General features: G+C 45.8%; 1 protein-coding gene across 5 annotated transcripts in view; it reads left to right on the top strand.

The window, feature by feature from the left end:
- Positions 1-25,907, top strand: part of LOC144667837 (alpha-2,8-sialyltransferase 8F-like) — a 1,155,130-nt gene that overhangs the window by 19,419 nt on the left and 1,109,804 nt on the right. For all 5 annotated transcript variants that reach the window (XR_013573381.1, XR_013573383.1, XR_013573382.1 and 2 more), the window contains 4 exons: positions 3,914-4,000; positions 16,694-16,838; positions 19,891-20,003; positions 22,258-22,350. Coding sequence is in view for 1 of the 5 variants with exons in the window: in XM_078529352.1 (XP_078385478.1) it covers positions 3,914-4,000; positions 16,694-16,838; positions 19,891-20,003; positions 22,258-22,350 (438 nt within the window). In the remaining 4 variants the exon portion in view is untranslated. The remainder of the gene's footprint in view (positions 1-3,913; positions 4,001-16,693; positions 16,839-19,890; positions 20,004-22,257; positions 22,351-25,907) is intronic.

Raw genomic sequence — 25,907 nt, 5'->3', positions numbered from 1 at the left:
TGACAGCATTTCTCCAGGCTTACAAGAGTGGGTGCTGCAGAATAGAATTACAAGAAGCACAAGATATTTATAAAAGTGAAAATGTGCTAAAGCTCTTCGCAAATAGATGTAAGGAAGATGAATATTCTATTCCAGATAGCCAGTTGGTGAAGGACAGAACTTGAGCCAATCTTTACACACTCTTATAAGCGTTTATTTACAGAGCCACACATCACAAGTGTACACCTTCTAAGTCAATAATCTCAGTTTCAGTTTGTGATTATTCTGTGTCTATTTATAGGGGCACAAATGAATCCACATTACCTGTGTACAATTAAACGCAAGTAGCAATGAATGATGACCTAAGAGGGGTGTAATTGAAATCTTGGCCCAAGAAACAGGTCAAGCTTTTTAAAGGTAGAAACAGGGGTGGAAAGATTTAAGGAGAGAGCTCCATATAGAGTAGAATTTAGCTGGCAGAAGGCTCTGTCATCAATAGTAGGACATAAGGAGGTGATGGAATGCAGCTAAGGAGGGCTTGTAGAGGGCTGTCTGAGATTGCAGAGGTCGAGTAGACAAAGACCATTGAACAATTTATGGACAAACATTTTTAAAAGTGGTCTTTTTGGAGTTTGAGAGTCAGACTAAGTCAGGACAGGTGAGTGGGTAATGGAACATGTGCAGCAGAAACAAAGAGATATGCTTTCAAAGCAAACTCATATATGGGCCCAAGACCACCACTTCCAGCCCTGAAAAGTGTCCAGTCTACCTCAGATTACCCTGAAAGTGTAAGGTGTCTCAAAAATTTGAGCAACAGGTGATGTTCGTTGTTTTACACTGTTACTATGTGGAGGAGTACGAGTGGTATTCTACACCAACAGGATGCTGCCATCAAACCAAAAAGACATTCTACCTCTCACACAAATGAATAATGTGGTATTTGAATTTCAGTGCTGGTGTGATGTCAGGTATGTAGGTTGTACATCCCAATGACTGGCAGATCATATCAAACTTTGGCCGTTTGCAATAGACAAAGTATTGACTGTACCCAACCAGCCTGTGCTTGCAAAACTCAAAACAGTTTCCAACATTAGATGTGATTCCATGATTGGGCAATACTTGCTAAACAGCCCTGATTGTGCTAAGGGTTACACCGAAACTCAATTTCAGATTATCAGTTATGCTTGCAGTGTAACTCACTTATGTGTGCTAGAAGCTACAGATATTCACACACAGGGCCCTACCCTTTACAGACAGAAGGAGCACATTCACACATTATGCCTTTTCTAACTAAACAAAAGCTTGGCGGACCGCCATTCCCTGGTTCCTTCCCCATGGCAATGCCTTGACCAATCAGACTTGACCTACCTGGTTTGAATTTGAAACAAAAGCTTGGCAGTTAACTGTTCTCTGCTGTATTCTCCATGGCAACACCATTACCAATCAGAATTCATTTGTCAACCAATCAGCATTCTCTTCTCATGCAGTACAAACTGTTGTTCCCTTTACTGTTGGTTTATCCTCCGTAGTTATCCTGATGAGTGCAACATGAAAAGCTTCGACCGCATGTCTCTTTTATCAGCAATACGGAAGCTCTGTACAACCAAATGACTATGTGTAGCAAGTTTTGCACAAGTTGGTGTTCATGGAGGATGGAGAAGGGGAGTTCAAGAACGAAAGCATCAGAATAGTAAACTCTGGGGGTGGAAATGGTACGGATAAATATTTTGGTGGCGGAGGAGTTAAGGAAAATGTAGAAGTGGACAATGTTCTGAAAATGGTGATGTGGCAAAAAGGGTGTTTTTTTTAATTATTTCATGGGATGTGGGCATTGCTGGCTAGGCCAGCATTTATTGCTCATCCCCAATTGCCCTTGAGAAGGTGATGGTGAGCTGCCTCCTTGAACCGCTGCAGTCCATGTGGTGTAGGTACACCCCCAGTGCTGTTAGGGAGGGAGGTCCAGGATTTTGACCCAGTGACAGTGAAGGAACGGCCGATATATTTCCAAGCCAAGATGGTGAATGGCTTGGAGGGGAACTTGCAGGTGGTGGTGTTCCCATCTGCTGCCCTTGTCCGTCTAGGTGGTAAAGGTCACAGGTTTGGAAGGTGCTGTCGATGGAGCCTTGGTGACTGGCTGCAGTGCATCTTGTAGATGGTATACACTGCTGCCACTGTGTGTCAGTGATGGGAGGGAGTGAATGTTAAATGGCATGCCATCCACAAACAATCAAGCAGATTTTTTTGTCCTGGACGGTGTCAAGCTTCTTGAGTGTTGTTGGAGCAGCACTCATCCAGGCAAGTAGAGAGTATTCTGTCACGCTCCTGATTTGTACCTTGTAGATGGTGGACAAGCTTTGGGAAGTCAGGAGGTGAGTTACCCTCTGCAGAATTGCCAGCTCCTGACCTGCTCTTGTAGCCACAGTATTTATATGGCTGGTCCAGTTCAGTTACTGGTCAATGGTAACCTCCAAGATGTTGATAGGTGTAAAGTTCAGCTCTGGGTTAAACAGAAATTCAGTTCAACCTGAGACAATGGCTGGGATAGGGGGGAATGGAATCATTTAAGGGAGTGAAGTTTGTTGCTTTGATTTTATTGAAGTTAAACTTGTCGAACTAACTTGATGTTGGACAATCAGCACAAAGGCAATCAAAGCATTGAGACGGGAGGAAATAAGAACAGGAAATACTGGAAAAACTCAGCAGGTTAGGCAGCATCTGTGTAAAGAAAAACGGGATATGGCTGAATATTGCACAAGTTTCAGCTTTTGTCAGGGGACAGGTATAGGATTTTTTTATGGATGATGGGATTGATGGAATGCAGGAGAACAGAACATTTAAGCAAGATGCTGAAAACCTGGGAAGAAAGTCTGTTAAAGTCGATTGGAAAAAATTTTGAAATCTTAACATTGGGCAAAACAAACATCAGTAAAAGACAAAAAGGAAAGAATCTGCCATCCTGACTCTACACTGAGGTAGGAACTCGATGCTACTTCTGATCCTTTCCGCATTCTTTCATAAGAATAGAACAAGGACCCATCAAGCCCACTCCTTCCAGAGGCCAGTTACCGCTGACCCTCTCAGTGACTTTCCTCAAAATAATTCATTACCTTGGGGGTAACTTGTGATTAATACTCATGGACCACCGAAGGGGATCGAGGAAAATTCCCAAAAATTAATTCGTGCTTGCGTCTCCATGACTCAGCCTGGCCTGTTGCACTTTGCAGAACTAAACCCCATCCAGCAGCACAGAATCTGTGGTAGCCATAAATAGGATCCTGCAGCACCAGAGGAGGCTAGTGGGCCCATCGTGCCAAAGCTGACTCCCTGAAGGAGTCATCCCAATTAATCCCACTCCCCTGCTCTTTCCCCTTGGCCCTGTAAATTTTCCTATTCAAGTATTTATCCGCTTCCCTTTTGAAAGTTACTATTGAATCTGATTCCACCATCCAACAGAGTCTGCATTCCAGATCATAATAACTTGCTGCATATATATATATATATATATAAAAAAATTGCCCCCTCACCTCTCCCTGGCTTCTTTGCCCAATTATCTTAAATCTATGGTGTCTGCTTACTAACTATCCTGACTTGTAATGTTTGAGCTTCTAACCCTATAATTCTTCCTGTAACCTGCAATCACAATCCCAACTAGCTATTTATCCAAAAAGAAATCATCAGCTCCACCTTGGCTGCTTTTGCTGAGAGTCTATCCCACATTCGCAGAAATAAAATGCAAGTCGGGGGAAAAAAGCACTTTTTTGGAAGTCATTGGAAACTTGTCCACTTGAGACTCTTCTCACTCTTCTGTTGCTGACAGCCTAAGTCAAATAAACTGCTTATATCATCATGTACCTCTGCGTTTTGAAGAAATCAATAATTCTCTTTTCTCGAAGCCCCTCATCTGTTTTTTTTTTCCTCTTACGTTCAATTGCAGGCAGACTGAAGAGGACGTTATTAAAAATATCACAGAGCTTCAGAAATGCCAGTGGCGCAAACAGGAGCTAGCAACTGAAGAATTCAGGTACCACCCCAGGGCTCAAAGGACAAGTGAAATCTTTAAGATCTTTTTTTGGAGTGTTACACATTATTTATCATACAGAGCAGGCCATTTGGTTTGACAGGTCCATGCCAGTGATTTTTATGCTCCATACATTTCTCTTCCTATCCCTCTCCAGCTGACCTCATCATCATATCCTTCTATCCCTTTCTACTTCATCCTTATTTAACTTTGCCTCGAATTCATCCAACTCCACAACCTTTGAGATACCCGTGCTGCCCTAATTCTGACTTCTTGTACATCCCCAGTTTTAATTGCTCCTCCATTGGTGGCGTTGCCTAGGCCCCAAGCACTGAAACACCCTCCCTACACCTCTGACCCTCTAGCCCGCTTTCTTCCTTTAAGACCTCCCTTAAAATCTTCCCCTTCAACCAAGCTTTTGGCCATCTGACCTAACATCTCCTATGTGGCTCGGTGTCAAGCTTTGTTGTATAATTCTGCTGTGAAGTGCCTTGGGACATTTCATTACGTTGAAAGCGCTATTTAAATATAAATGGTTGTTGAATTCATCCATGCTATTTGCCTCCACCACTCCTGCTGGTAGCAAGTTCCACATTCTAACCACTCTCTGTGTAAAGGGGTTTCTCCTGAACGACACATTTGATTTACTAGTGACCATCTGATATTTATTGCCATTAGTTCCGGTCTCACCCGCAATTGGAAATACCACCTCAAAGGATATCCTATCAACCACTTCCATAATCTTAAAGATCTCTCTCAGATTAATCCCTTCTCTACAGAAAAGACTGTCAGCCTATTCAATATTTAGTGAAATGGTTACCTACAGAACTCTGGACCACCAAGAAGAGTGTTGTTCACTGTTGAGAACAGTGAACAGTAATTATAAGCATAATAATCCATAATAGAGGGGGCATCTGAACTGTAATCTTAAATAGATGCTTCTGAATTCCGATAGAGGGTCCCAGCCTGAAACATCCACTTTGTATTTTCTCGTTTCACATGTTGAAGAGCTTGCTACACTTTGTCAGTATTTTCTATTTTCAATCACGTCCTTCTTAGAAATGTTATGAAGTAAGAATTTGGAAAGGAGGAGCTATGCTGAAACTATTAATCTGTTGGTGGGGGTGGGTTAGCTTGGATGGCTGGTTAGTGACACCAATCAGCGTGGGTTCAATTCCTGTACTAGCTGAGGTCATCCATGAAGGCCGTGCCTTCTCAACCTTGCCCCTTGCCAGAGTGGTGACCCTCAGGTTAAACTCACCACCAGTCGTCTCTCTCTAATGAGAGAGCAGGACTAATGTGACTTTCAAAATTTGTTGGCAGGCCCATACAAATGTCTGGCTCGCTGCACCAACTAGTTTAACATGTTAAGTGAGCTCATGATCTAATATTAAAACATGGGTATTAAACTTGATCCCACGTAGAGTCATTGAATTTCACGGTGCTGAAGCAGGCCATTCAGCCCAACAAGGTTGTGCCAACTCTTTGAAAACAGCAATCCAATTAGTATCATTCTGCTGCTCTCTCCCTACAGCCTGGATTTTTTTTTCTCTTAAAATATTAAATAGTTCCCTTTTGGAAGTTATTATTGAATCCACTTCCACCTCCCTTTCAGGCAGTGTGTTCCAGATCATCAGAACTTGCTGCGTTTAAAAAAAAACCCTCCAAATCTCACCTCTGGCTCTTCTGCTCGTTGCCTTAAATTTGGTTACTGACCCTCCTGCTAGTGGAAACTGTTTCTCCTTATTGGCGTTATTAAAACCTTTCATAATTTTGAACTCCTCAATCATATCTCATTATGTTCTACACTCAGGTGTCCATTTTACTGTCCATTGAAGGCATTTACTTTGCAAGAATGCAACACGTTAAAATTCTTGGAGTTGAGAATGCTATTATTGGACCAAGTGTTCATTTGGCGTCACTCCAGCTTCCTGAGTTGGAAGGTTGTGTTTTCAAGGCTCACTCCAGGGCCCAAGCACATAGCTAGGCTGATACTTCAGCACGACTGTAAGGTAGTTCTGTATTGTTGGAGGTGCCACCTTTTGAATGAAGCCTCTTGAAGACCAGTACGTAAGCGTGAGAGACGTGGCTGGAAGGTTTAAGATGTCTTCAGGCAGAAGTGTTTTTTTTTTAAAAAAAAAGCAAAAAACTGCAGATGCTGGAAATCCAAAACAAAAACAAAAATACCTGGAAAAACTCAGCAGGTCTGACAGCATCTGCGGAGAGGAAGACAGTTAACGTTTTGAGTCCGTATGACTCTTCAACAGAACTAAGGAAAAATAGAAGAGAGGTGAAATATAAGCTGGTTTAAGGGGGGGCGGGGTGGGACAAGTAGAGCTGGATAGAGGGCCAGTGATAGGTGGAGATTGCCAGAAGATGTCATAGACAAAAGGGCAAAGAGGTGTTGACGGTGGTGATATTAGCTAAGAAATGTGCTAATAGGTGACATTAAGGGTAGAAAGCAGGACGAGCAAGGTACAGATAGCCCTAGTGGGGGTGGGGTGGGGGGAAGGGATCAAAATAGGCTAAAAGGTAGAGATAAAACAATGGATGGAAATACATTTAAAAATAATGGAAATAGGTGGGAAAAGAAAAATATATATAAATTATTGGAAAAAAGGGGGATCGGAAAGGGGAGGGGGATGGAGGAGAGAGTCCATGATCTAAAGTTGTTGAATTCAATATTCAGTCCGGAAGGCTGTAAAGTGCCAGTTTTATTTATTCATGCCTAATTGCCTTTGCTTAGAGGGCATTGCTGTGAGCCTGGAGTCACGTGTAGCCCAGACCATGTAAGGACAGCAGATTTCCTTCCCTAAAGGACATTAGTGAGTCCAATGGGTTTTTAACAACAATTGGCAATAGTTCATGGTCATCATCAGACCAGATTTTTATTGGATTTAAATTTCAATATGCGCCATGGTGGGATTTGAACCCAGGCCCCCAGAGCAATACACTGGGTCTCTGAAATACCAGTCCAATGATACTAAGAGGCAGCTGAGCACATACATGGCTGTGGGCCCTGACAATATCTTACCGGAAAAGAAAAATTGCATTTAAATATCATCTTTCACACCCTCACAATGCTGTAAAATACTTTACAGCCATTGGATTACTTTGTGTAGAGTAAAAGTTTAACTCTCATAAGAGCATACTCAGCATGTGCAAATGAAGCTATGCTGCAGTGATGTCACTCACAGAGAGGGTGTCTGTATAGCAACTTAGAGGGCATCTCTATTTATATGTTAGTCTTATTTAACCTTTGTAAATAGTTAGCATGTAAATAAATGTTTTTTGAACAAGCACCATTGCCTCCAGTGAGATCTCTTCCAGACTAAGAGGCTAACAAATCCCAAGACATCATAACCGACTTTGGAACTTTTGTGCTGTAGGAAACCCAGTGGCCAATTTGCCTATGGATAATGACCAGCTGATCCATCTTTTTTCCTAAACTGATATTGATTGAGGGATAACTATCGCTCAGGATACCAGGGAGAATTTTCCTGCTCTCCCTTGAAGTAGTACCATGAGATGTTATATATCCACCGGAGGGAGAGAGCAGATAGCACCTCGGTTTAACATCTCACCTCAGAGATGGCATCTCCAACCCTCCCTCAGCACAGCACTGGAGTGTCAGCTTAGCTGTTGTGCTCAAGTCTCTGGAGCGGGACTTGAACTCACAACCTTCTGACTGATAAACGGATCCCAAGCCAGATGGTGAAGTATCTTTCTCTTGATAGTCCCTTTATTTACAGAATGCAGCTTTACCGATGTCTCGGAAATTCACTAACCCAATGTCCTAGCAGTCTCTCCTTATACTCTGAGTAAAACAAATCAAATTGACTAATTCAGAAGTTGACAGCCCCTTAAAAGGGGCACTGTAACAAAAACCCAAACTTTAGAGGAAACTTATATAATTTAGGTTAAGATAATGTTTTGGGGGAGATGATGCACTTCAGCTCCTCTGCAACAGTCTCTCTTCGTACTCTTTTTTGAGTACCAGTGGAAAAATAAACTACTTAGCCAATAAAGAAAAGCCAATTAAACCAAGTGATAGCCCTTTAAGGGGCCGTGTAATTAAAAGAAAATTTAAAGGAATCTTACATAATTAAATAAGAATATTGTTTCGGGGGCTGATAATGCACTGCAGCCCCCAAAACCCATTGCTCATTGGTTGTGGAAGGCCTGAAGTGTTCCAGGAGACCCCGTGCGCTCCCCCTCCAAGGACACCCAGCCGTGAACGTAGCTGTGGAAGAAGGGGCAGACAGTCGGGCCGGGGGTCCCCACTGCTTGGACCTATTAATGGCCAACTTGGCCAGGCCCAGGAGCAGGCTTACAAGGAGGTCCTCCCCTCTTCACACTCCCCACCCCCACCCCCACCCCCACCCCTTCCCCTCCCCTCTGCACCAGGTGGCCAAAGGTCAGGAGCATGGGGCTGAAGTGCAGCCAAAACTGGAAGAGCAGCCCCTTCAAAAAGAAGCTAAAGAGAGGCTGCAGGCTCCTGCACTCTGGGTAAGCATGGAACATAGACCTGCCAAGGCCACAGAACCTACAGACAGCCTGAGAGTCCATCAACCATCATAGCCTATGGTTGTATGGGACAGCCTCTCTCTATATGCTCTTTTAAACAAAACCATAAATCAGTAAGATAAACTAAAAGAAGGGGTGACAGCCCCTGATGGGACACTATAACAAAAACAAAAGCTTTAAAGGAAACCCACATAATTAAATGCAAACGTCATTCCCGGGACGGACGATCCACTCCAGTCCCTGTGGTGCCCACTGGCCGCAGAAGGCCCCAAATGTACCCAGAGGACACCGCGTGCTCCCTCTCCAGGGAGACCCGGCTGTGAACACGGCTGCAGAAGAGGGGAAGTCAGGCCCCCTCAACCGCCTGCTGCCTGGGCCTGTTAATGGCCACCCTGGCAGGGCCCAGGAACAAGCTCACATAGAGGTCCTACTCCCTCCTCACCACCACACACCACCCCCCCACCGGGTGACCAAAGATCAGGAGTGTGGGGCTGAAGTACAACCAAAATTTGAGGAGCAGCCCCTTCAAATAGTCAAAAAGGGGCTGCAACCTCTGACATCGTTTAGATATGGAACACAGACTCTAGGGCAGCAGAAAATACAAGCGGCCTGGGAGTCCGTGAACCATCTTAGCCTCCTATTGCACAGGACTGTCTCTCTTTATACTCTTTTCAACACATCAGTTAAAAAAAATGGGCAAATTAACAAGTGCATTAAAGTGATAGCCCCTTAAACAGGCACGCTGTAACAAAAACAACACTCCAAAGAAAACTTATCTAATTAAATCAGAATGTTGTTTTGTGGGCTGTTGAAGCACTCTAGCCCCCGTGGTGCCCACTGGTTGCAGAAAGCCTCAAGCCTGCCAGCGGACACCGCGTACTCCCTTTCCAAGGACACCTGGCTGCGAACATAGCTGCAGAAGAGGGGCAGACAGTCGGGCCAGACAACTCCCTCAACCCAGTCTCTTTTCACATTCTTTTGAGCTCAAATTATATCAGGTGGGCAAATTAACAAAACAAATTAAAGTGACAGCCCCTTTAAAGGGGCACCAAACCCTCTTTATACTCTTGAGCGTATCAAATAAACAAAAGGTCAAATTAACAAGTTACCAAAGTAATTTAAAGTAATAGACCCTAAAGGGCACAGTAACTAAAGAAAAAATTCAAAACAATTTTACCAAATCAAACTAAAATATCATTTTGGGGGCCAGTGACGCACTCCAGCCCCTGCGTTGCCCACCAGCTGCAGAAGGCCTCAAGCCACAGGACACCGCATACTCCCTCTCCAAGGATATCCGGCCACAAACGTAGCCATGGAAGAGGGGCAGACAGACAGTCAGGCTGGCTGACCCCCTTGACTGAGTCTCTTTATATATGCTCTCTTAAGAAAACAATAATCAACTAAATAAACTAATGAAAGGGGTGACAGCCCCTGATGGGCACTGAGTTTCTCTTTATATGTGCTCCAAGTACTTAAACTATGCCCCTCACCTGTGTATCATAACAATATAATTAACATACCATTAACACTGACTCAGTGGCGAGAGTGCTGCCTGCTGATCATGATTGACCCTATAAAAGGCCTTGACACCAGAAGTAACTGTTGCCCTAGACAAGCTGTTCCAGTATAATGATGACACTGTCATTTACAAAATAATGTGGAAGATTGCCTACAAGAACAAAGACTGATCTAAAGTTATTGCCCTTTTTACACTCCTGTTAACTGACCCAGTAAACTGATGCAAGGTCTGCTATTGTTGGTTTGTCTCTAAAGACATTGTAGTAAGAGATCGAGCTATAAATAAAGTTCTTTCCTTATAAGTACTTTTACTTACATGACTCACTACATACAAGATTGCAGAACATCAAGACAGAGCTACCGCTCCTCGTAAGTTCTTTGCACTGATCTCTCTCTGAGCGACATCATCATGACTTGGCTTCCTACGCACATACTCAGTAGCTATTATTAGAGTAGTGTTAGACTTAAACCTTTACTCTACATCTCCCCCAAATCTTTATCCCTACATTATCATATACACGTCCCCCTACACCTCTCCCAAAAGCCTCTATTTTTAAAGGGATAGTCTCCTTGGTGGTTTCACCAATCTCTCTGAATGTGTTCAGGGCTCTTTCTGAGGTTGTTGTCGATCTGCTCACTCCAAACTCATTCCATCAGAATGGCCACTCCTTGTTTCCCTTGTTAGTGCTTCTTCAGGTGTGACGTCCTCCTGAGGACCAGGATATGCAGCCCATCCTGTTCATGGTTTCCTGTTTATTGAAATCAAGGCACTCCTGTTTCTTTGGATGACACCTGTCTCTGTCTGGCCCAGATATGAACTTGGTTGTTGTAATTTCTCCATTAGGATACCTTCTCACAGCTGGCCTCCAATCCACACCATCTCTCCCTTCTCAGAGTGGGAATGTCACGAACCCTGTGTTGTAGGTTGAAAGTGTGGGCTCAGCCTGCTCTATGACTTTCTTCCTTTTGCCTGGCACGGCCAAGGTCTTCTAACATGACGTCTGGTTTCAGTGTGTGGGGAAGGAAAGGAAGTTGACCTCTTAGCCTGCGGCCCATCAAAAGTTTGCCTGGGGTGAAGCAGTTCTGCAACGGTGTAAAGTGATAACTGAGCAGGGCTAATTCAAAACCATTGTTTTTTCTGAGGAGGTCTTTAATGGTATGTACCCCTCTCTCAGCCACTCCATTGGTTAAGGGTACTTTGGCGAATTTATGACGTGGACAAATCCAAATGATGCTGCAAAGGATTGGAAACACATGTTTGTGAATTGTGGTCCACTGTCAAAGACAACAGTGTCCGGAATGGAACGGGTGGAAAAGATCCTCTTCAGAGAGGTTATAACAGCCTCAGAGATGAGGCCAAGTAGCTTTTGCAGCTCTATCCAATGGGAATAATAATCCACAATGATAAGAAATACTTTCCCTTTGATTTCAAATGGATCCATACCAAGGCAATCCCGTGGCCTGGGTGGGAAAGACGAGGACAGAAGTGGCTTTTTCTGTTCCCATTTGTGAATGGTGCAGGTGTCGCAGTCGGAGATCGTGTCTTCCATTGAGCTGAGATACTTGGGTCACATTACAGACTGTTGTGCCCTGGCTCGACACTTGGTAACACTAAGATGTCCTTGGTGAATCTTCTGGAAGGCTTCCATACAGAGAGCCTGTGGTACCATCAACCGCTCATCATAGACCAAGAGGTCGTCTATGATGCTAATATGGTGACGTTGTTCAAAGTACTGCCTCAGGACGGGGTTGCTAGCAGTGTACTGTGGCCATCCATCAAGGCAGTATGTGCTAATACGCATACGTTCTTCATCTTGCCTTTGAGCCCCTCAGTTCTTGCAACCTCCACCCTGCGCTGGCAGGTATTGAGTGATTAAGGTCATGAAGGCCTTGACTTCCTCAATGACAGTTTTACCCTCTTGTTCATTGACTTCACCTACTTTAAGGATTAAGTTCAGACCTATACCTGTTTTTCTGCTCAACAAAGAGCGTTCCTGATCCTGAATGACATATCGGGTCTCAGACATTTTTCTATCTTTGTATTTTAATGTTGCATCGGGCTGACCTTTGAGGCTCAGCTTGATTCCTCCTGGACCATGGAGTTGGAGTGATGAAGGTAGCAGAGTGGTTTTTTTGCAGCCACTGAACTCTATCATATAAAACTGAGACTCCAGCTCCTGTATACAATTTAAATTATGTATGATGTCCATTGACTTCTAGAACCAGGGGTCACTGTTTAAAAATAAGGGGTCGCCCATTTAAGACAGAGATGAGCAGGAATTTTTTCACTGAGGGTCGTGAGTCTTTGGAACTCTCTTCCTCAAAAGGCGGTGGAAGCAGAGTCTTTGAATATTTTTAAAGCAGAGCTAGGTAGATTCTTGATTAGCAAGGGGGTGAAAGGTTATCGGGGGTAGGTGGGAATATGGAGTTGAGGTTACAATCAGATCAGCTGTGATCTTATTGAATGGCGGAGCAGGCCTGAGGGACTGAGTGGCCGACTCCTACTCTGAATTCGTATGTTCGTATGTTCAAATATTAGCACTCCAGTATTGGCTTTTATTTTCTTCTGTTTCCCCTAGAAAGGTGATTTCCTGGTTGTTTGGTTCCTGTATTTCATGGAGAGGGCTTCTTTGAAAAGACTTTGCCTTTTGGTTTGCTTTTTTGAATGACGTACTTTTTTAAAATGACCAACCTTGCCACACCCGGGGCACTGTGCAGTTCAGACGGGTCATTCATTGAGCCTGTGGACCTTCTTCCTGCCACAGCTGGGATGTTGGAAAATGTCGGCTCTTTCACTGCACTTTCCCTGATTGCTGCTGCGACGCACTTTCAGTTTTGCACCCGACAAACTGAATGACTTCATTGGACTGTTCTTGAGGGCTTTCTCTCTCACCCCTTACAAAGACCTGATTTTACCTTTGCTCTTCGGCCTGCCTAGCCAGTTGTAGAGCTTTGCTCAGTGTCAAATCTTCTCGAGATTGTAGAAAGTCTGACATGGTTTCTTCTAAAACACCGACCACTATTCTGTCTCTTAGCAAGTTGTCTTTCAATGTTCTGTACCCACAATTGTCAGCCAAACGGTAGAGGCCATTTATGAATGAATTGATTCCTACACCTGGTCTTTGGCTTCATTGATTAATTTTGCCCTCTCTATTATGATCTTTCGACGGAGACCGAAGGCTCCAATGACATCCTTGTAGGAAGCTGTCTCTTCATTCACCCCTGGTCTGGCCAGCACAACATTTGCGTGCTACCAACAGCATTTAACAATGTGCTAACCTGGTCCTTGTTATTCTTACTTGCAAGGCGCAAGTCATTGCAATAATGAGTGAAACGCCTTCTCCAGTTTTGCCATTGTTCAGCCTGTCTGGGGTCCTCTACGTTCTGGAACGATTCTGGGAGAGATAGGGTAGAAGTCATTGCTCACCCTGGGTCAAGGTTCCCATTTTTCACGCTGCCTTCTGTGCTAGTTGCTGGGCTGTTCTCGTGGTTTCTGACCTTGGTGGCCTTGAGGCCTTGAAGTCCTTCATCCGCTGCTCTCTGCTGCTACTGGGCTTCACTTCAGGCTGTTTCCTGCCATTTTGTACTGTTTCTGTGTGGGTGTAGTCATTGCTGCTATCTGTTATTGTTGGGTGGTTTCAGAAGACAATCCCCCTGAGATCTGGCAAAGACCTTTCCTTAAAAGTACTTTTATTTACATAACTAACTGCAGAAACAGTTTGTTTACATGAGAGCTTCTGTGGCTGCTTGTATCCAGCCAGCCCCTCATACAGTCATCTTTTTTAATAGGAAACCCCCTCCCTAGAATTTATTCCCCTGCGCTAGCCACACATTGGTTGAACAAATCATTGACCCCTACTCAGGTGAACTGATCTTAAAGTGACAGTCATCACACTAACTGTGTACAAGTTTGCAGAACATCAGAACAGAGGTCCTGCTGCTCTCTTAGGGAGAGATGAGAAAGAAGAACCTGAGTGACATCATTACGACATCGTTCCTCATGCACATGCTCAGTAGCTATTCTTAGTGTTAGAGTTCATCCTTCACTCTACACAGGGAACTATATTTCTTTCCATTAAACAATACCAAGCCTTCAAACCAGCTGGCACAAAGGCTCAGTTTGGGTTCTGCCAGAATCACTTGGCTCTGGCCATTGTCACAGCCTTGATCCAGACATGGACACAGAGCTGATTGCCAGAGGAGAGGCAGAATAGGGCAGAGTGAAATGCCAAGGAGACTTGTAAAATTGAAGTCATTGTGCATTAAAGAGAGAAAAACTCTCAAGTTGGTGGAGGCATAGGGAGTGGGAGGTGGCCCTTGGCAATTAATTGCTTCAATTGGCTCCCACCACTGGCAATACATCATGGCAACAGGAAAATGTCAAGCTCCCCTCCTGACACCTTGCCCTGCCATATTGCCAGACCTCCTTCCTCCCAGCCGACCTCCAAAGGGCTGAGAAAATTCAACCCCTAGTTGCTGTTTTTCCCCCTTCTTAGCCATGCAATACTGAAGGTCCCACAGCCGCCCTTGTTGACGACAGTTACTTCAACATAGTGGATCAGTCTATGGTACTGTGCCCACAGCGAGAGTCAGAACCTTGAGGGGTGTCACAGTACCATAGACTGACCCACTACGTTGAAGAAACTGTTGTCAACAAGGGCGGCTGTGGGACCTTCAGTATTGCATGGCTAAGAAGGGGGAGGAACAGCAACTAGGGGTTGAATTTTCCCAGCCCTTTGGAGGTCGGCTGGGAGGAAGGAGGTCTGGCAATATGGCTGGACAAGGTGTCAGGAGGGGAGCTTGACATTTTCCTGCTGCCATGATGTATTGCCAGTGGGGGGAGCCAATTGAAGCAATTATCCTCACACCATCCTGACCCAGACTGACCCCCCCACCCTTCATTAAGTCTCCCTCATTGGCAGCGCCAATGGCTGCATCTCCTTTATTTGCTGCATTCAAACGACAGGAGAGGGTAAAACATTCAGGGTGATTGTCCTGGTTTCAGTTCAAATTACTGCTGCTTCCTGGGCTACGGTTGCCAACCCTCCACGATTGTCCTGGAGACTCCAGGAATTAGGAACATGGCTGTGAGCAAACCCAGGAGAAAGATCACAGGAGATGGGGCGAGGGGGAGGGTGGTTAAAAATAACGTGGATTCCCTTTTCAATTTCTTTACCAAAATAAAAATTGGTGCTGGGTTAAAAGAGATGCCCAATTGGGTAGAGCAGTCAGAGACAGGAGATCATTTGATGAAACGTCCCAGAATATGTCCAACCAGAGTTAGGAACCTTACTGGAGTCGACAGGTAGAAGGTGTCTGTAGGTCAAGGAGGAGTAATGTCCTCGAGGAAAGGAAAAATAGAGTTTAAACAGAGGCCACATCTTGGGCCCAGCACCTGCCCATTGTATTCCTCAATAGAGGCTTTGATACAGTCTCTGGGGTGTGTGTGTCTGTGTGTGTGTGTGTGTGGCCTGAGGAGCTAAATGGCCCCCTCCTTCTCTTCCCATTTTTTTAAATGGAAAAGGAGAGGCCTTCCAAAGGTAAGTAGGAATGTGCCTCCAGGGCCTGCAGAAAATCATCTACTACCCCAGGGCTCCCACCTACCACCTATGGGTCCCCCACAACTGATCTCACTGACAATGGCTCCAGATCAATTTCCAGTCTTTGACCTGGCTTTAACCCACATCAAGATACCTCTCTACGTGCTGCAAAGGATCCTACCCGCAGGGAAATTTAATTAGTATTGAGTTACTAAAAAAAACAACAATTACAGACAATTACAGATCAAAGAGTCAAAATGTTATTTCCCCTCTAAACTCTGCTCAGCACAATCCTGATCAACACATCTTGTTCAGACTTGCGCAAAAGCAAAATGATTGGAATCTGAAATAAAAAAATGTAAAACGGTGGAAACTCTGAGGGAGTGTCAATGGAAAAAGAAACGGAGTTAACATTTCAGGTATCTGACCTTTCATTGGAAACAAAAGTTAGAAATGTTTTTATGTAAGTACAGAGTCCTTTTGTCTGTGACATCTCTTGGCAATCTCCACCAATCACTGGCCCTCTATCCAGCTCTACCTGTCCCACCCCCCTTTAAACCAGCTTATATTTCACCTCTTTTCTATTTTTCCTTAGTTCTGTTGAAGAGTCATACAAACTCAAAACGTTAACTGTGTTCCTCTCCGCAGATGCTGCCAGACCTGCTGAGTTTTCCCAGGTATTTTTGTTTTTGTTTTGGATTTCCAGCATCCGCAGTTTTTTGCTTTTATTGGAATGAGTAAAGATGGTCCGGGGGAAGTGTAAATGGTTACAGCAAAACCATTATTAGCACCTTCTGACCGAGAAAATGAAAGCAATGGTTATGATTTAAAGTTGTTGAAGTGAATGTTTAGCCTGGAAGGCTGTAAAAGTGCCCCATCCAAAAGTGAGATGGCGTTTCTTGAGTTCGCATTGATCCTGGTTGGAACAGTGTTGGAGACCAAAATTAGAATCAGAATATTAGATAGGAAATTAAGATGACTTTTTTTTGTTTCTGTTTTTGTTCTGACCTCCCTGCATCTCCCCTGTGCCAAGATGATCACGGGCACAGAGATCTCGCACGTTAGTGACATTGGTACTGGTTGAATAGTCACTAAACTGTCTGCCTTTCAGATCAGAACTGAAGAGATGCTGTAATGCTGCTTACAACTGCCTGGTCACTCAAAAGAACACGCCAGTGGGGACCGAGTTAGCTTATGATGCAGAGCCCAAGAAGAAAATAAAAATCACTCATCAGATTTTTACTATTTTTCCCAAGGTAAGTGCTGTGCATTTAGACTGCACACCATTGTTCTGCAATTGGCTTGAGTTTCTTTCCCTATGAAACGTTGCTTGCAGTGTTGAAAATCTTTCCTGTGCCTCTCTCAACATGGTTGCTTGTCTCACGGCAAGAATCCAAGGTTGCATTTTTTTCTGCCCAGGTATGACAGTTTGAGGGCTGTTGAAACTGCTCTCATCTGACCCTGTGTTGTTTCAGCTTATCAAGCGCACATTCCAAAGCTGACTTGCCCAACCTTTTCGCTTAGGGGAGGTGGAGGAACACATTCCCATTCTTTTCTCACCCAAGGGGCCGATGAGCCAATTTCGGAAAGGCAAGGTGCAGCACCACTTTAAACTGAATTTCAAAAAAAAGGTTGTGGTATTAAGAAAAGAAACAACATGCTGAGCAATAATGAAGCAATGTCTAAGCAAAAAATTGTTCAGTTAAAAGAATAGTAATTAATAAAAATGACCAGAGTGTAAGAGGGTCAGAGTGCGTGTGCCATGCTCACTTCCAGTTTCAGGGCGCCCACACATTCACTCCCTCACCCCCATCCTCTTTGTGAGCGTTTGTTGCTGTCTGGTGGTGAGTGTGAGTGAGAAACCTGAGACTGGGAGTTAGGCAGGCACACAATAACACTCTCACTCACTCTCTCAGTCCCACAGGCAGATAGACACACACACGCACTCACCCCCTCACTCCCACAGACACACACGCACTCACCCTCTCACTCCCACAGACACACACGCACTCACCCTCTCACTCCCACAGACACACACGCACTCACCCTCTCACTCCCACAGACACACACGCACTCACTCTCTCACTCCCACTGACACACACGCACTCACTCTCTCACTCACTCCCACAGACACACACGCACTCACTCTCTCACTCCCACAGACACACACGCACTCACTCTCTCACTCACTCCCATAGACACACACGCACTCACTCTCTCACTCACTCCCACAGACACACACGCACTCACTCTCTCACTCCCACAGACACACACGCACTCACTCTCTCACTCACTCCCACAGACACACACGCACTCACTCTCTCACTCCCACAGACACACACGCACTCACTCTCTCACTCCCGCAGACACACACGCACTCACTCTCTCACTCCCACAGACACACACGCACTCACTCTCTCACTCCCGCAGACACACACGCACTCACTCTCTCACTCCCACAGACACACACGCACTCTCTCACTCCCGCAGACACACACGCACTCACTCTCTCACTCCTGCAGACACACACGCACTCTCTCACTCCCACAGACACACACGCACACACTCCCACTGTCACTCCCACAGCCACACATGCACTCACTCTCTCACTCCCGTAGACACACATGCACTCACTCTCACTCCCACAGACACAAATGCCCTCACTTTCTCATTCCCACACATGGACACACACACAGACTCACTCTCTCCCTCCCACACATGGAAACACACATACTCTCTCACTCCCACAGATACACACGCACTCACTCTCTCCCACACATGGACACACATGCACTCACTCTCACTCCCATAGACACAGACAAACTCTCATTCCCACACACACACACACACACACTCACACGTACGTACACACTCACTCCCCTCAGTCCCGTACACACACATCAATCTCTCACACCAGCCAGCCAACCTCTTCCCCACCCTCCCTCCTCTGATCCCAAGCTCCACAGCATCTGACTTCCAGGTCTCACAGCCAGCCTCCCTTTCCAAGGCCCCAGCGCTCTCCTCACCCACTGCCCATGGCACTCTCCTCACCCACTGCCCATGGCACTCTCCTCACCTACTGCCCATGGCACTCTCTCTCTCTCTCTCTCTCTCTGGTCCGTCCTTCCAACCCACCTGAAAGAAAACCTCTTTACCAGCAAACCCACGGCCGCTGGTGTTCACCGCTCCTCCAATCACCGACTCTTTCTCTCCTGCGTTCGCTTCTTCACTAGCGAGCCCATTAGCAGCAAACAAGGGAGATTCCTTGCAGTATCTTCCACTTACCTGTTTGACCAAGCATTTTGAAAACTGGCTCCGGGGGCTGTGTAGAGGGGCTTTGGGGGGCCGGATGCAGCTGTGGGATGATGGTTGGACAGACCTGTTCTAAAGGGATCTGACGTGCCCTCTCAGCGAAATGCTTCCACATAAGGAAGATGGGAAAGGCCGACTGGTCCATTTTTTCCTGGGCCAATTCCCTCAGTCTCAGGAGCCTAGGCCCTAACTGGTTTTGGCCAAATTTATTAGCTGGGGCTGGGTGGCCTGGGATGAGTTAATCAGCAAAATACATTTAGCTCTGTATTTCTTTTGGAGCAAGGTTCTTCCCTCTCATTTCTGTGCATTGGACTTTGCTCCTTCCCTGGTCAGTTTTTATGTTTACATTGATAAAAATGAATTCCTCATCCTCGCATTTGTTATCTCTGGACCTGGCCAGCCTGCATTTCTCCACCCTGTATATACCTGAACTCATCCAAAGCTCTGCTGCCAGTTTCCTCAGTCTCACCAAATCTTGTTCCCTCTTCAGCCCGGTGCTCACTGACCTACGTTGGTCCAGCAATGCCTTGATTTTAAAAATTCATGTCTCTGCTTTCAATTCCCTCTGTGCTCTTGCCCCCTCCCCCCTCCCTGTCTCCCTGTCTCTGTAACCTTCCCTGGCCTCCGCAGAAATCTCTGCGCTCCTCCAATTCTGCCCCCTTGTGTATCCCTGAGATTCATGGCTCCACCATTGGTGGCTGTGCCTTCAGCTGCCTGGGCCCTAAGCTCTGAACTTCCCCGGAAGGAAACCCTAAAAGTCTCCACCTCTCTTCATTCAAGGTGCTCTTCAAACTCTACCTCTTTGTCCAAGCTTTTGATCACCTGTCCTTGTGTCTCCCTACGCGGGGCTTGGTGTCGAATTTTGTTCGAGCGCGCTCCTGTGAATTGCCTCGGGGTTGCCTTATTATGGTGAAAGGTGCTATCTAAATATCAGCTCTTGTAAGGGGAAGCACTGAATCACTTTCCCTGCTTTGATGTCTTGTTCTTGGTTTGCAGGAATCTTCCTTCAGCAGCTGGCAGTACAAGCGATGTGCAGTCATTGGCAACGGCGGGATTTTGGTCAATAGCAGTTGCGGGGCTGAAATTGATCAGGCTGATTTTGTTTTCCGGTAAATTTTTCACAGAAACAAACAAGGCTTTTCTGATGGGTCCTGTCAGCTGAATGAGTCCATTCACCAGGAAAGGAGATTAGGATCCAGAGGAGGGGAGGGAACAGGACCAACAATCAAACTGAGATGTACAAAATAAACAGCAGGATCCTGCTGTACCAGCATGTTACTCATCCACTTTGCATACAACGATTCTCTGTATTAAAATCAGAACTAACTCATTTTTGCCCCAGGACTTAAAACTGTGAAACTCTTGAGTAATTTTGTTTTTTTTGTGATAGTGTAAAATGGGAGAGGGAGAGAGAGGAGAGAGAAAAGAGAGAGCGAGAGAGAGAGAGAAATTGGCCTTTCACAACCTCAGGTTATCCCATAGTGCTTCAGGGGAAGATGCTGGCTTAGTGGCCATGTCATTGGACCAGGAGCTCAGGCTAATGCTCTATGGACAGGGGTTCAAATCCCACCACAGCAGCTGGTTTAAATTTAAATTCAATTAATAAATCTGGAACATAGGCCGGGATTTTCTGGCCCTGTCACGGGTGGGACCTGCCGTGGGGGAGTTGGCTCCCCCCAGCCTGAAGTCCATTGACCGGAAGATCCCGACAGCGGGTGGATCCGGAAAACCCTGCCCGTCGTCTCAGTAATGGTGACCGTGAAGCTGTCATCTATTGTTGTAAAAACCTATTTGGTTCACTAATGCTCTTTGGGAAAGAAAATCTGCCATCCTTACCTGGTCTGACCTACATGTGTAACCGTGCTCTGAAATGGCCCATGGCCCAGCAAGCCATTCAGTTCAAGGGCAATTAGGGATGGGCAACAAATGCTGGCTTTGGCTCGGTCACAGTGGATAATCTGACAGAGCAGATTTGGCCTCAGTTTAACATCTTATCCAAAAGATGGCACCTCCAACAATGCAGCACTCCCTCAGTGCTGCTCTGGAGTGTCAGGACGTGAGGGGAAAATGACTACCCTTGACATCAAGGTGGCATTTGACCGAGTGTGGCGTCAAGGAGCCCTAGCAAATTTGAAGTCACTGGGAATCGGGGGAAAACTCTCCATTGGTTGGAGTCATGCCTAGCACAAAGGAAGATGGTCATGATATTTGGAGGTCAATCACCAGGACATCACTGCAGGAGTTCCTCAGGGTAGTGTCCTCGGCCCAACCACCTTCAGCTGCTTCCTCGATGACCTTTCTTCCATCATAAATCAGAAGTAGGGATATTTGCAGTTGATTGCCCAGTGTTCAGTACAATTCGCGATACTGAAGCAGTCTGTCCCCATATGCAGTAAGGCCTTAACAATATTCAGGCTTGGCTGGTAAGTGGCAGGTAACATTTGCACCACACAAGTGCCGAGTAATGACCATCTCCAACAGGAGAGAATCTGACCATTTCCCCTTGACATTGACTATTGCTGAATACCCCCACCATCAACATACTGAGTATCACCATTGACCAGAACTGAACTGGACCAGCCATATAAAGACTGGATACAAGAGCAGGTCAGAGGCTGGCAATTCTATGGTGAGTAACTCACCTCCTGACTCTCCAAAGCCTGTCCACCATCTAGAAGGGACAAGTCAGGAGTGTGATGGAATACTCTCCACTTGTCTGGATGAGTGTGGCTCCAACAACATTAAAGAAGCTTGACACCATCCAGAGCAAAACAGCCCACTTGATTGGCACCCCATCCACCATCTTCAACATTCACTCCCTCCACCACCAATGTACAGTAGCAGCAGTGTGTACCATCTACAAGATGCACTGCAGCAACTCACCAAGGCTCCTTCGACAGCACCTTCCAAACCCGTGACCTCTACCACCTAGAAGGACAAGAGAGATTTTTGATTGCCCTGGGTATAAAAGGATATGGAGGCAAGGATGGAGTTAAGATAAGATCACCCACCATCGCATTGACTGGCAGAACAGGCTTGAGAGGCCAAATGGCCAATTTCTGATCCTGTAATTATAATTAAGCACTAAGTACAGTTTTGAAATTGTGGAGGGTGGGGTTAGGGCGTTGGTAGTGAGAAGTGGGGCAGATTGCTTAATATCCAATAGCTCTGTCTCACCCTGGGTCACATTCCCACTCTGTGAAGGACCAGGACTGAAAGATTCTGGTGGCACTAGTGGGTATTGATGGGACACTGGTGGAGAGGTGAATGTAATTTTACAGTTTGTGCAAGTCATGGTACCAGGCTCCCAAGTATGAGCCCTTCTGTGGAGTTCTTGAACTGAATGATCATGTTCTTTTCCAGGTGCAACCTCCCTCCCATAGGTGGGGAGTTCAGCCAAGACGTGGGAACAAAAACTAATTTGGTGACAGCAAATCCAAGCATAATCGCGGAGAGGTGAGTGGACGCCTCCACCAGCTGCCACATTTCATATACTTAAACCTCTCTAGTGGGCAAAGGGGGAATTAGCGGTTTGTGGAGATGGGGCAAGGCAACACCGTGATTCCTTTAGGGAAGGAAATCTGCCGTCCTTGCCTGGTCTGGCCTACATGTGACTCCAGACCCACGGCAATGTGGCTGACCCTTAACTGTCCTCTGTAATGGCCCTAGCAAGCCATTCAGTTCAAAGATTAATAGGGATGGGCAACAAATGCTGGTCTTGCCAATGATACCAACATCCCATCAAAGAATAAAGAAAAAGATGTTTTCGGTTGCATTAGGGTGTTGGGGATGACACACCAGAGAAATGGCAACTTAACCCATAGGGAAACATTGGGGATAGTCTCAAATGCTCCTCTATTATTCAAAATTGATGCATACTACTGCTGTCACCATGATACATTGTATTATTGCTACCCTTGGTGGATACTGCTTGGACACAATGAAGCAGTCTTGTATAAGCTGCAAGGAAGTCTTTTTTTGCAAAAATACACTTTATTCATAAAATATCTGAAAGAATATTACAAAACATTTCAAAATGGCCATCACAGAAAGTGCAATAATATTCAAGTTTTCCACATAGGTGATGTCACACTCCGAGATGCTTCAGTACAATCAAGGAACATTACAGACATTTCAAAATAGTCATAACAGACAGACGGTGCAATGGTATTTAAATTGTCTCCATAGATCATGTTGCACTCTGAGGTGCTTCAATACAATTGTGATACATGTAATATTCAGTGCGTGCATTCACAGTGTGTCATACAGCCCGAGGGGCCTATACAATTCCCAGCCCCTCGGTGCACAATGACTGAAAGGTCTCAGACAGCCCGTAGAGCACAGAGTCCTGCGTCACAGAACTGCTCAGGATGAACCTCGACAAAAACCATTGCATCTCTCTCCAGACCGTCTTTGCAAAGGCTTGTTCCACAAGGAATTGAATAACGGTCTCTTCCCCACCACAGCCACCTCGAGGGCAGCGTACGGAGGGGGTGAGACTCCTGGTGTGTAGGAAGGATCTGATGGGGAGGGCCTTTCTCACCACCAGACAAGCTACGTCTTGGTGCTCTTTGGAGAGATCTGGTGATGAGGCATTCTGCCAAATGACTTTGACAGTCTGCTCGGGGAACCATCCGACAGTATCCACCCTCTCCTTTTCCCGCAGGGCCTCTAGGATGTTATGTGCCGACCAATGCTTGATGGACTTGTGGTCAAAAGTGTTTCTCTGCATAAATTTTTCCACCAGGGACAGGTGGTACGGCACGGTCCAACTACTTGGAGCGTTCCGCGGCAGCGTGGCCAGACCCATCCTTCACAACACTGGGGACAGGTAGAACCTCAGCACGTAATGACACTTGGTGTTTGCGTACCGAGGATCTACACAGCTTGATGCAGCCGCACACAAAGGTGGCCATCAGTATGAGGGCGATGTTGGGCACATTTTTTCTCCCCTTTATCTAGAGGCTTGTACATTGTGTCCCTGCGGACACGATCCATTTTCGACCTCCAGATAAAGCGAAAGATGGCTCGGGTGATCGCCATCGCGCAGGAGTGAGGAATGGGCCAGTCCTGCGCCACGTACAGCAACAGCGAGAGTGCCTCACACCTGGTGACCAGGTTCTTACCCGCAATGGAGAGGGAGCATCACTCCCACATTCCAATATTTTTTCCACCATGACTACTCACTCCTTCCAGTTTCTAACGCATGCGCCGGTCCCTCCGAGCTACATCCCCAGCACCTTCAGGCTGTCTGACCTGATGGTGAAGGGAACAAAGGATTGGTCAGCCCAGTTCCTAAAGAACGTGGCCTCACTCTTGCCATGATTTACTTTGGCTCCTGAGGCCAGTTCAAACTAGTCACAGTTGTTGATCAGTCTGTGCATCGACAGTGGACCCCAGCAGAAGACGGCGACATCGTCCATATACAGGGAGACTTTGACCTGAGTGCCTCCACTGCCTGGGATTGTCACTCCTCTTATGCCCAGATCCTTCCTGATGGACTCAGCAAAGTGTTCTATGCAACACGCAAACAGGACAGGAGAGAGAGGCAGTCCTGCCTGACACTAGATTTAATCAAAGTTTTCTGATTCCCACCCATCGATTGAGACTGCGCTACTGATGTTTGTGTAGAGCAGTTGGATCCAATTCCCCATTCCCTCCCCAAACCCCATTTTGGAGAGCACATCCACCATGTAGGTGTGCGATACTCTGTCAAAGGCCTTCTCCTGGTTCAGGTTGTTGAGGCAGGTGTCCACACCTCTGTCACCTACATCGGCAATTGTATCCTTGAGTAGCGCAAGGCTGTCAGAGATTTTCCTGCTGGGTACAGCGCAGATCTGGTCAGGGTGGATCACCAACTCCAGAGCAGACTTGACCTGATTGGCGATGACCTTGGACAGAATTTTATAGTCCACATTCAACAGTGAAATGGGTTACCAATTTCTAATTTCCTCCCTTTCCCCTTTCCGTTTGTAGATGAGGGTGATGATGCCTTTCCTCATGGATTCTGACATGCTGCCGGCCAGAAGCATACTCTTGTATACTTCTAGCAGGTCTGGGCCGATCCAGTCCCACAGAGCCAAATACAACTCCGCCGGTAAGCCATCGCTTCCGGGAGTTTTACTCTTCTTGAAGGACTCAAGGGCCTTAGTCAGTTCATCCAGAGTTAGCGGTTTATCCTGACTCTCCCGTGTACAGAATCTTTATTAAAATGCTTAACTGTGTACATATTTACAGTAGGTATGGAGTGGACTCCATATTAGGTCCTTACACATTGCTACTCATCTCTAGATAGGCCTAGCTCTCAGTCATGTGCCTTCTTACCTCTCATTGTGGGCAGTACTGTATTCATTCTCATGTTAACCCTTTAAGTACCAGGCCCTTCTACTACAAAAGGGTCAAACCAAAGGATGAGTCACTGTATGCATTGCCCAGTGGGACGACTTGCAAGGAGGGGCTTATGGGTAGTAGGAACCCATGAAGAAATCACAAGTCATCTTTCGATTGGTGATTGGAGCCAGAAACTCAGAAAGAGGAGTTGGATCTACTCCATTCAGTGATCATTTATTGGTCATTGTTTATGTGTAATATTCCATGGAATCATTCAACTTTAGCATTCCAGGCTGGTAGAAAAGTAGAGAAAATCTCAACAGTGATTAAGGGCTTCAAAACATTGTTAAGTAAATGGTTAAGTAAATGGGCTTGTATCTATATTACATCCTCCAGATGAAGTTGAATTTAAAGAAAGAGACAGCTCCCTTGTTCTTCTTTGAATTGTGTTACAGGATCTTTCACATATTTATGAATAGACAGGTAGGGACTGAGTTCAATCTCTCATCTGAAAGATGGTCCCTCTGAAGTTGTTTGCAAGAGGCCTACACGGTGGTCAGTGTACAGAACAAGAATCACTTTCTTAGCTGTATCCAATATCTGACTGAATAGAGGCTTAGGAATAGTTGGTATTGATGTCACTTTGAGTTTGGAATGATCTTTAAGGTGGTTGGGGTTTGGTG

This window comes from Cetorhinus maximus, chromosome 25 (genome assembly GCF_964194155.1).
Source record: "Cetorhinus maximus chromosome 25, sCetMax3.hap1.1, whole genome shotgun sequence".
Lineage (NCBI taxonomy): Eukaryota > Metazoa > Chordata > Chondrichthyes > Lamniformes > Cetorhinidae > Cetorhinus > Cetorhinus maximus.
Note: the sequence above shows the minus strand (reverse complement) of the source record. Positions and strands in the feature narration are given on the sequence as shown.